General features: G+C 44.0%; 1 protein-coding gene across 1 annotated transcript in view; it reads right to left on the bottom strand.

Moving 5' to 3' along the window:
* Positions 1-142: 142 nt before the first annotated feature.
* Positions 143-12,286, bottom strand: part of LOC149281259 (non-homologous end-joining factor 1-like) — a 53,491-nt gene continuing 41,347 nt past the window's right edge. The window contains exons 7-8 of the mRNA XM_089499469.1: positions 10,879-10,955; positions 143-413 (exon numbers count right to left, since the gene is read on the bottom strand). Of these exons, the coding sequence (XP_089355595.1) occupies positions 143-413; positions 10,879-10,955 (348 nt within the window). The remainder of the gene's footprint in view (positions 414-10,878; positions 10,956-12,286) is intronic.

Raw genomic sequence — 12,286 nt, 5'->3', positions numbered from 1 at the left:
CACGGGGAACCGGGGCACTCCGGTCTATGCTCTGGGTGCTGGGTAGCTGAGCCTGCGAACCCGGGGATTTGGGTGTTAAGTCCTTGAAGGAACGGCCGGTGTGTCCGGGGAGCAGGTGCCTGGAGTGCCTGGGATCCCGGTGTCAGATTGCTGGACAGAGCGAGTCCCGGTGGTAGGGATGAGTGCCCGGAGTCCGGGGCAGAGTCAGTGCCGGGAGGTCTTGGGTAAGTCCGCGCAGAGTCAGTACCGGGGTGCGGGTAGAGTCAGTACCGGGGGTCAGTGCCGAGGTTCCTGTGTAGGTCCAGGTAGAGTCAGCGCCGGGGGTCCTGGGTAGAGTCGGTACCGGGGTCCGGGTGAAGCCCAGCGCCTGGGGTGTCTGTCCCGGAGCCGCTGTCTGAGCTCCCACCGTCAGCCTGCAATAAATAGGAAAGCCGGTTTGTTTTGGCACATGGCGAGCAGGAGGAGGGGGTCCTTATACCGGGGTCTCAGGAGCTCGCACTCACCCGGATTCACGCCCACTTCATGACAGGCTGTCTCTCTGCGCTCTCTCTGTGTGTGAAAGGCTGTCTCCAGGCGAATGCCACTGATGCTGAGAGTCTCTGAGGGAGGGGAGCTCTCTGCGCGAAGTCTTCTCTCAGGAGAATGTGCGCTGTCTCTGTGGCAGCGGACTGTCTGTCAGTGAGCTGTCTCTGTGGCAGCGGACTGTCTGTCAGTGAGCTGTCTCTCTGTCACTCTTTCCCCGGTGTCTGTCTCTTCTTGCCTGCTGTACGTTATAATATCGGACTTTGAGCTCTCACATTAGTGAGGCTTTCTCAGTTCAGGGACCGTCACTCCGCCCGTCTCTGTGACAGCCCCTGTCTGTTATCTGTCTGTCCAGATAGGTGTCTGTCCTTCCTGCGCCCCGGGAGTCCGTGAGGATCGGGATCCGGCCCCGTCCCTCTGCCCGTCCGGGTGTCGCTCCGTCTGTCTCTCTGTCTGTCTCTCTGTCTGTCTGTCTGTCTCTGTCACTCTGTATACCTGTCCCTCATGCTTTCTGATACGTTGTTTCTCTTCTCTGTTACCCTGCACCTTGTCACATTGTATCTGTTTTATTATTATTATTATTATTATTATTATTATTATTATTATTATTATTATCCCCCCAGCCACAGTCCTCATTTCTCTCAAGGCAAAGTGCTCAGCCACAGGATATTTATTATTATTACTATTATTATTACTATAATTATTATTACTATCATTATTATATATATTTTTTTAATATTTATTACTATTATTATTACAATTTTTATTACTTTTATTGTATTATTATTTATTATTTGTTATTATTATTACTACTATTATTATTACTATTATTATTATTACTAATAGCTATTATTAGTTAATTCTCTATTATTATTATTTATTGTTTTATATAGCACCAAATTCCATAGCGCTGTACAATGGGTCAGCACCGGCCGCCAGCACGTTTCATGCCGTTTACTGATTCTGACCTCTGACCTCGTGCCGGTTATCCCGATGAATAGTCCATCTGCATCTTATTGTTGGGTGTTTTGTTATTTTAGTGATTCGGCCCCCCCTTCCCTGTCATGCCCAGCGGGCACTCAGATCATGCAGATGGCGACCTAAGAACCTGCCTATGAGCCCCATGTGTATATACTGTGTGTATATATATATATATATATATATATATGTGTGTGTGTGTGTGTTATATACATAGTATGCAGCCCCTGCTTAAAAGGTACCGGCGGGGGACTCCAGCCCAGTCCGAAGCTTAAAGGATCGAGTCTTGCGAGGCTGGAATAAGTTGCCCCCTATATAAAGTGATGGGGGGGGGGGGATTTTGTCCAAGGACCCATGGAGTGTTAATCTGGCTCAGCCACTTGTGTCTCTGCATTCTCTTGAGCCCAAGGCTGGTTGTCAAATCTTATTCCAGGAGGCAGGGGAGTAGTGTAGCCAAATTAATAGCCCTTATTATATAATAAGTAGTCATATTAATACCCCTCAGCATTATCCAGTGATTATTTGTAACGCTTCGGCTAATCACATCCTTTCTGCAGAATGCAAATGACCCCCGGGGGACGTAATTGCCCTTTTACCACCTTTTTATTATTAATTCTTGTTCTAGAAGTAGTTTTTTCTCTATTTTGTTGCAAACCCCGAGCTGCGGCGGGTTAACTCCGCTTCTGCATCACATCATCTTCTGGCTGGATTAGGAGTGAACTCAGGATCACGCTGGGGCCGCTCCTTGTCCTACCCTCCAGTCCCGCATCTGCCTGCTGTTTCCCCGGGCTCTCCTAATACCCCGCTTTCATTACACTGCACCTGCTAGAGCCACCCGACAGCCATCTCCAGCCGCTGATTTCTATAGCGCCATCATATTCCGCAGCGCTGTGCAATAGGTAAACATGACATAACAAGCAGTGCGTGTGGCGGCGAAAATCCAACCCCTGGGCGCATGCTGCAGCACCTGACCTGCCACTGGAGCAGCACACTCTTCAGTATGGGCGCCGATGGCCAATCTGGGCCTGTTTGTGTATATATATATATATATATATATATATATATATATATACGCTACCAATCAAATGTTTGGGGTCACATAGACATTTCCTTGTTTTTGAAAGAAAAGTAAATTTTGTCTATTAAAATAAAGTGAAATGGATCAGAAATCCAGCGCAGACGGGGTTAATGTTGTAAATGACTATTGTAGCTGGAAAGGGCCAGTTTTTAATGGAATCTCTTCATAGGCATACAGAGGCCCTTTATCACTCCCATCACTCCTGTGTTCCAATGGCCCTTTATCACTCCCATCACTCCTGTGTTCCAATGGCCTTTTATCACTCCCATCACTCCTGTGTTCCAATGGCCCTTTATCACTCCCATCACTCCTGTTTTCCAATGGCCCTTTATCACTCCCATCACTCCTGTGTTCCAATGGCACTTTATCACTCCCATCACTCCTGTTTTCCAACGGCATGCTGTGTTTGCTGATCCAAGTTTAAGTTTAAGACTAATTGAAATTTCCTTGTTTTCCATGAAAACGTCTCAGTGACCTCAAACTTTGGAACGGTAGCTTTATTGCAGCGCTGCGTTCAGGTTCCGGTTTGCAAATCAGTTTTGCCCCACATCATGTCTGTTATTTTATTATTTTCACTGAAGATTATGTGACATAAAAACAGCATAGAAACTTTTTTCCTTTTATATGGCAACAACAGCCTATCAGAGCCTGTTATTTATGTCACATGACAATGAAGTATTCCAAAAATATGAAAGAAGCTAAATTTTATTTGATTAAAGAATTATTTTCTGGGAAGGTTCGCACAATCAGCAGGACAGAGAATTGGCTTTTAACGCAGCTTTTAGTATAATAAAGGGATTTGTGATTTCAGGCTTCGGGCTCACGATGTCTGACTTAGAATTCGTTTTATTTCATATCTTGGTCTAAAATCAATACAAACTTTCTCACCCCTTATTCTAGAGCACATTGACCCAAATTAAGCAGAGAAACGTTCTTGATATCACTCGCACAAGCCATAAAGTTTGGCTCTTGGATCCAGACGGTACCTTAACCTGACCCTCTTGCCTATAAAAGCCGGGTAGAACCTTAACCCGACCCTCCTGCCTCTCTAAGCCGGCAGTACTTCACCCTGACCCTCTAGACACCGTGATCCGGCAGTACCTTAACCTGACCCTCCTGACACTGTGATCCGGCAGTACCTTAACCTGACCTTCCTGACACTGTGATTCGGCAGTACCTTAACCTGACCCTCCTGACACTGTGATCCGGCAGTACCTTAACCTGACCCTCCTGACACTGTGATCCGGCAGTACCTTAACCTGACCCTCCTGACACTGTGATCCGGCAGTACCTTAACCTGACCCTCCTGACACTGTGATCCGGCAGTACCTTAACCTGACCCTCCTGACACTGTGATCCGGCAGTACCTTAACCTGACCCTCCTGACACTGTGATCCGGCAGTACCTTAACCTGACCCTCCTGACACTGTGATCCGGCAGTACCTTAACCTGACCCTCCTGACACTGTGATCCGGCAGTACCTTAACCTGACCCTCCTCTCACTCAGAGCTGGGCAGAACCTTAAGCTGACCCTCCTGCGTCTCTAAGCCGGGCAGTACTTTACCCCGACCCTCCTGCTTATCAGAGCTCTATCTGCAGTAGACATAACAGAGCGAGGGACTCTGGCTGTTTGGAATAAAGGTTATGGTTGCGAACCAAACATTTGGATGCTGGTTGAAATTTAACCAGAATATGCTTCGGTCGCTATTGTTTTGATATGAGGCCCTAGTATTTCCACAACAGGATTAAATGATCTGATTAACTCTGTTAAACAACAATGCTGGGCAGGGATGGGCTTCCCTTTAGAGTTGCCAACGTGAAAAAATAATAGTAAAACACCCAGGGTCTATACAGAATGGCGGCTTAATCTGTTAACCCCTGATATCCTGGAATGTGCCACCGACAGACGAATCCCTCCCCTCATCTGGCACAGTTTGTAGGCCAATTGTCCTAAAACCAGGACTTCCAGCTGCTCTGTCATGTTATGAATCATGAAGATAGCGTGTTATAGATTGCAAGCTCTTGTGGCAAGCAGGTCCCCCCCTCTCTGTGATTTCCTTGGGCAGAAAATGTGATGTCAGCAATTATTTGAATGTTTTACAGGGAAAGCTGGACATTTTTAATTTATAAAGAAAATATGTTAAATGAATGGGGAAACCTTAACTCTTTTGTGGCCGTAACGGTGCTTAGTGACACTGCTCACGACTGTTAACCATTTCAATGCCACAGCGGTGCGTAAGGCTTTGTGCATGTTTCATCAGAAGCCTTGAATTTGGGATCTAAGAGGATACAGGAGGGCAGGAAATATTACCCTGGGTAGGGTGAATAAATTAGCCATTATTTACAGGACACCTGTCACAGGTAAAGTGCTGCCCCCTACAGCGTGGGGGATATAAAGCTGAACGACCGATTGCCTTCTGTGTTTGTTCTGACTTTATACCTCCCTCATACTGTAGGGGGCAGCACCTTACATGTGCCAGCCAGGAGCATGTGACATTTATATGCATCCTGGAAAAAAATGGATGTCATGGTCACCCTAACCTTATGGCATCTGCAGCCTGGGGCAGAATGATGAGTCCTCATGATAGTTCTCTATTCCCTACATTATCTAAAGACCTTTTTTTAACATACAGAAAACTAATTTAAATACCCTCTACATTTAGAGCCCTCATAGTATTGTTTCTATAGGGACAATACTAGTGATAACGTTAAAATAATTGAATTTCAGAGCAGCAGCCATCAGTACTGTACATATATATATATAACAAAATAATAGATATTATTTATCAATAGGTGGCAAAAATATTGTGCAGAGGAAATGTTTTACAAAATAAAATGTTAGTTTTTATAACATTAAAAAAGTCTATATGAAAAACCTAAGAGTTATTTAAATTCTAATCTATGTATTTCCATGACAATATAAACCTTCTTAGTGATCTCACATGATATCAAGAAGGACGTTGACCTGAAAAAAGTTAAGGAATTGGTTGCTTGTTCCTTGTCGCACAAGGGGTTAAAGTAACCCTTTGTAGGTCATACAATGCCCTTTGGTTTCTGATAAAGTGAATTGTTGCATTATCTGTGAGAGGTGGATGCAGAATCCCGGCCCTTCAGGAAGCATGGAGGGCTGTGCCCCGGTGATAACCCCAATCTCCAGGATCTGCCGCGGTGCGGTGGCAGAGCGGAGTATGATTCCTGTACACACGTCGCTATTGGGACATTACTTCCTTTTTACTCCTTAAAACACTTAAGAGGCCACGGGGGCCGACAGCTCCCTAATTTGTAGACACACGGGGCTGGCTACCTCACAATACGTCGACAACTATCTGAATGTGGAGGGATTAAAGTTTATATCAGGTGCTTTGTTTCATTTGGTACAAAAAAGGCAGATTTGGCCATTCTGCTACAAATTAAAGAGCTTCTTGTGATCATCTTAGGAATCTACAGAATGTTCCTGCTGGTTGGTCCAGTTTGGACTAAAATCACCAAATTTCCAGATTCTCCTACTTTGTCCTGGATGGCACTCAAAAGTTGCCAAGATCTATGGGACCTGATTGGCTGTTGGATGATTTTAATGACACCAGCCAATAGGAAGCTAGGCCCATCTGGAGTCTCCTTACTCCAGCTATCCGAGTACCAGCTTCTTCGAAAAGTTCTACAATTAGTTCAATGTTTAAAAACTAAAAGTAACTTTTATCAATTTAAAACATTAATAGTTTCATAGGCAGATTTACGCAATTCCCTCTGGTCCTATTTCTCCTCCGCTTTCTTTGAGCCGAGACGTGGACTTTGGTGACCTTTTGGTCATCCTGAAAGATCTCATGACCCCCGTAAAGGACCATTTACTGCTATAGCAGCCGCCGAGCAACCCAGCTAGATGTTCCAGCAGTTTGTATCAATCTCAGCAACTAGAAGTAAATCTGTAGGAGAAGAATCAGGATTTCATGCTACAATTTTGTATTAAGGTGACCAACACTCTCGTTAAATGGATCCCAAAGGGCATTGTGTGTTTTTTATATACATCTCTACTCACCAGCAATTTGTGGATAAACCTAAAGTGGCAAAATGTGGCAAACCTTATTAGTATCCAATGCGGCGTCCACGTTCCTTCTCCTCTGTATATAAAGGAGATTTAGTTCATTTAATTCCAAATGCTTTGAGAACAACAGAAGCCAACCGGCAATGAACAGAAAACACATTTAACCTATTCAGTGCCAGAGATGTACTATGCATACTATGCTATGCTTTACTCTCTACTCAGGCACAGGAAGAGTGTTAATAATAATAATCATAATAATAATAGTAATCATTTTATTAAGTGATTTGATTTATTTATAAATAAACAGCAATGATTTGACCCGATTTTAACTTAATTTTGAAAATATTGTTTAACGCTGGAAAACAGAACATTTAACACGTATAATTATTATTATTATTAATAATAATGCTTTTTTATTAACCATTTGACAGATGGAGAGGTTCTGCTTGACTGGATTAGTTATGTCCATTGAACCGTTTAATGGAAAGCTTGTGTGACATTAACCCTTTCTTTGCCAGGGGCAATCAACGCATTACACTTGGATACATTGTAGGACCCCCTTGCCAATAAATGTTTAAGAAGGCGTAGGTAAATAAATGGCTCATTATTCGGTGTGGTTTAACCCCAATAAAACCCTCCTTGACCTGTTTTCTAGTGCTGCTGTATAATACAGTCTTCAATGCCTTGAGTGCCAGCCCTGCCGTCTCCGATAGGGGAGGAGGGGGCACCCTAATGAGGGGGCAGCCGGAAAGATGGGGACACCGGGTCCCGCCAGCAGCGAGACTGACTCTCCGAATGCCTTGTTCATTCACTGCCCTTGTTATCCCCATTCTAAAAATACTCCGTAACCAATCAAAGAGGCCTTTAAACAAGCCCAGCTCCCCCAAAACCACTCGATATAAAAAAATGTGACAAATTAGCAGGGTGGGGCAGCGGCGAGGGCTGCTTACTGCACGGCCGGATTATTGGAATATTGGGCAAACTAAACAGAAAGCCAGTAAAGCCGCTATTTACAACCCGGGGCGAACTTTCCTGTTGGTATAAAGTTAAATGCGGCCTGCCAAAAAAAACATCCTAACCTCAGGGGTTAAAACGTCACTCGGAGGCTCTGCGCTTCCTACCCTCAGGGGTTAATCACGCAGTCCTCGAGGAATTCTATCGCTTGTGCCGCACACTTCACGGGGAGAAGAGGAATTTCTTCCCTTATTCTCATTCATTTCGGGCATAAAAACAGAGCAAAAGGTTTAAAGTTCTTGTATGAAAACCAACAGCAGGGAGATAAACCGATACATGCGTGTTACACGCCTGCTGCAATGGGGGCAATCACTATGGCAACCGGCATGTTTCCACTTTTCAAAAGATTTGCTATACAAACAGCACGGTGTCAGGCATACTTGGGAGCCTTATAAACAAGAATCCTTAAATATTAACCCATGAGAAAAACAGTATTTTTATTGGAACAATAAATCCTGCTCTGTATAAATTAATAGTAATGTCGGTCGCTGACAAAAAACTATTTTTTCTCATTTTGTTCCAATAAACTCCCTTTTATCTGCAGACCTGGAGCCGCCGTTGCTGTCAGTCATGTGATATTTTGGGTGACACTTTATGGCAATGCTAATGAAGTCCGTTCCTCCATAGACTTTTATTAGTCAGAGTGTCTGACTATGTGGTTAAGACTGAGCCATTCTTTAGTTTCCCACAGGCGGTATGATCAGGAGTCGGGGTGTTTAGTAGATCGGGGATCAGATAACAGAGCGAGAATCATACAAATGGTTAAAATGCATCTGCCGGAAAACTTTACATTATGGGGCAACAACTAGAATTGAAGTAGAATCTGGATCGGTATCTGACAGATCAGCCCCGCACATCACTGGCCACTGGCACTATTTTCGTCATTCAGTCGGTGTTTTGAACAATACACTACAGGGGTTATGCATAAAAAACAATTCTGTGATAAAAGTGAAACAGTCAACAGGAAAATTCCACTGGTTGCTATGGCGACTGCATCATTTTTAATTTTTTAACCACTGCACGCTCCACCTCACAGCCCACAAAACTGCACCACGCAGAGCCAAACACTGCCCTGGGCCCCTCGGTACACACAGACCCACACGCTTCACACACGGATTCACGCTTCCCCTTCTTACTATATTTCTCCATCTTTGAGGTTTATGTTATAAATGTTTTTATACAACCTGTGGTGTATATCTGTCTCCAGACGCTGGCATTAACCTTAAATGTGATGTCATTTTGATTTAATATGTCTCTTTGCTGTAAGCAATAAACATTCCAGCCCTTAGAATTCTGCTCTTCAAAAGGAAGGGCTGAGCTGGCCCCGTATAATGTATAGTTCAATCAGTGACATGACTTTCAAGAGACCTTCTCCACCTAAAAGGCCACATTATTTTAAGTGTTACATCTATATTGTCAGTAGGGAACCCCGCAACATGCGTTATAAATGTGAGTTATCGTCTCCTTTCCTAGCCGTACTTCGTGACAATGTTACTATTTGTGACAATGTTTCCATTTATGAGATGTTTGTGACAATTATTACATATATACATTCCACAGGACAATAACAAAAGTATATAAAGTCTGACGGCAGTTCCCCTTTACCTATACATTATGCAGGGTCGGATCAGCCTGCCGTACTCTCATAATCGTGCTGATTCGGTGAATAATCCCAAAGTTTTCTTAAACATTAGCGAAGAATGACGTTTTTTTCCCCGGAACTGTTCTAGGACAATCAGCTCCGCGTGATCCTCGCTGATCTCAAAAGATGTTAATTTTTCATGTTAATTGAAAAATAGATTTCCGTTCCCAACGAGCGCAACAAGAGGAGCTCGGTTCCTGTACTTTTTATTTTTATCAGCTCTAAAAAATTGATGTTGGTTTATAAAAAAAAGGTATATATTTACGAATGTATTTTTCCATGCAGACGGGACAAGCGGCCATAATTATAACGCGGTGCTTTCAGCCGCTCAGATCCTTCTGTAATTAGAAATTTAGAAATCACTACACCCATGACCTGGAGAGGGGGGGGGGGGCCGCGGACTGCTGAGTTTGTGGCCGCTATATTAACATTAACATATTAATTATATATATATATATATATATATTACACTAAAGTTCAAAAGTTTGGGGTCACTTGGAAAACAAGGATATTTCCGGCTGTAACATTATTGCAAAAGTGTTTTCTAACGATCAATTAGCCTTTTAAACTTAAACTTGGATCAGCGAACATAACGTGCCATTGGAACACAGGAGTGATGGGAGTGATAAAGGGCGATTGGAACACAGGAGTGATGGGAGTGATAAAGGGCCATTGGAACACAGGAGTGATGGGAGTGATAAAGGGCCATTGGAACACAGGAGTGATGGGAGTGATAAAGGGCCATTGGAACACAGGAGTGATGGGAGTGATAATGGGCCATTGGAACACAGGAGTGATGGGAGTGATAAAGGGCCATTGGAACACAGGAGTAATGAGAGTGATAAAGGGCCATTGGAACAAAGGTGTGATGGGAATGATAAAGGGCCATTGGAACACAGGAGTGATGGGAGTGATAATGGGCCATTGGAACACAGGAGTGATGGGAGTGATAAAGGGCCATTGGAACAAAGGTGTGATGGGAGTGATAAAGGGCCATTGGAACACAGGAGTGATGGGAGTAATAAAGGGCCTCTGTACGTCTATGAAGAGATTCCATCAGCCGTTTCAACTACAATAGTCATTTGCAACATTAACCCCGTCTTTGCTGGATTTCTGAATCCAGTTGACCCAACGAGCGCTACCTCTGTCAAAAAAGCTAGAGAGAAGTAGAGCTCGGCCGGACAGAGTGATAGACGGACAACTGGGAGGCATGCGGAATTGGGGACATGAATTGTATTACATCGAAAATAGATTTATTGGAAAAAACATTAGATTCAAGAAATCTTTACCTGCTTTTAAATATAGTATCACAATGTACAAAGCTTACAGACTCAGAATATAATTAAAATCCATCCATAAGAGTTTGTCTGGATAAATGGCGTCATTATCTCACATTTTAATCATTAAAGTAAGGGGGGGGCATTAACTGCCCTCAACCAAACACTCCGGGGCTATCACTCTCAGCCAGCACTCTTCATGATTATAAAACGGAGACTCTCCGGAGTGTATCGATATTACTGCGTCTAACGTTTCGCGGCCGCGCACGTCCTCCCTCGGAAATAAAATCGTATGTTCCTCCCAAGATGGAAAGGAGGATATTGTCACGTAAAGAGACCCTTAGCCTTCTTCTTCTTGGGTTTAGACACCGCCACGGGGGGTCGTCTCGCAGGAGACGGGGGCACCTGGGGAAAGAATTAAAATGATTAATATTTACATTAACGTGGAGGAGTGAACAGGGCTGGTCTCTCCGTCAGAAAGATGAATGAAATTGCTGACGTGTATGAAAACGACTGGAATTATGGATGAGAAATTATCAGAAACGGGCAGGAGGTGAGCGGAGGTGAGCAGTGCGCCTTAAAAACATGCCCCCCTTATACAACAGCTGGGGGGTTAAAAAGACAGATTTCTTACAACTGCTCTGTTTGCATAAAAGTTGGATTTTTATTACAAATCTGTTCAACCCCCCCCACGCACAACCTCTTTTACCGAATCTTTCACCAAATCTGATTTAAAGGGACACTCCAGCCACCATACCTCCTGTAATGAATACTATAGCTGCGCGGCCTCTTTACATTTTCACATGGGGGGGTCGGAGGGTTTCTGCAGAATGTATTTTTTTAAACTTTTTTTTTGCCCTTTAAAACCGAGGTGGAGGGAAGTTCCCACAAAGCGTGGCCGGCGCCGGCTTTGCTTTCGCTGTTCGCGGCCCGGATCTGAGGCAGGTTTGCCTATTCGCCTCTCATCCTCCCCTGAGCGCGGCGACCTGACGAGCCGCGTTGATCATGGGACCGGAGCGGGCAGCAGATCAAAGCAGCGGTCGGGTCGGAGTGCCCCAGGTGCTGCTGATCAGTAGCGCACGGAGCAAAAATAATCACCTTCAAAGACGCGGCACCCTCCTTAATATAATATATATATATATATATATACATACACACACATATATATATATATATATATACATACACACACACATATATATATATATATATATATATACACACAATATAATAAATAAGGGTATTTAGATATCACCTTTACCTGCACTCGCCAAAAGTCTGGTACAAGAATTTTATCTCTACATTTAGTAGCGATTTGGCACAATGTATAGATGGAACTTGGTTGCCACCCAACACTGGAACAACTACAGGGGTAACAAGGGGTACAGCCGGGGCCCCCCATCGCCTGGACATCTTAATTCTGGGTCCCCATAGAGATTGTAGACGAGGGGGAAAAAGAGATCTCTGCCCCTGCCCCCCCCCTTCGTGCCACTTAACCCTTAATATCTCACACAAAGTAAAGGGGGTGTATTGGTACAAGGTCCCCGGTCACACAGTTACACCCTGCCTGAACCTGCGCACTTTAACATTTAACCCTCTCTGTATATCCCGCAGAAACAAGAGAAATATTGGGATCCAGTATAAAAAAAGTGATTCTGCTGTAAATTTTGAAATGTGTTCTTATTACCATGGCAACCGATAGTTTGTTCCACTGGTTGATATGGTGATAAGAGCAC

The sequence above is a fragment of the Sceloporus occidentalis genome, unplaced genomic scaffold (genome assembly GCF_023333645.1).
Source record: "Sceloporus occidentalis isolate IW3139 unplaced genomic scaffold, rSceOcc1.0.p SCAF_136, whole genome shotgun sequence".
NCBI classification, from domain to species: Eukaryota; Metazoa; Chordata; class Lepidosauria; order Squamata; family Phrynosomatidae; genus Sceloporus; species Sceloporus occidentalis.
Note: the sequence above shows the minus strand (reverse complement) of the source record. Positions and strands in the feature narration are given on the sequence as shown.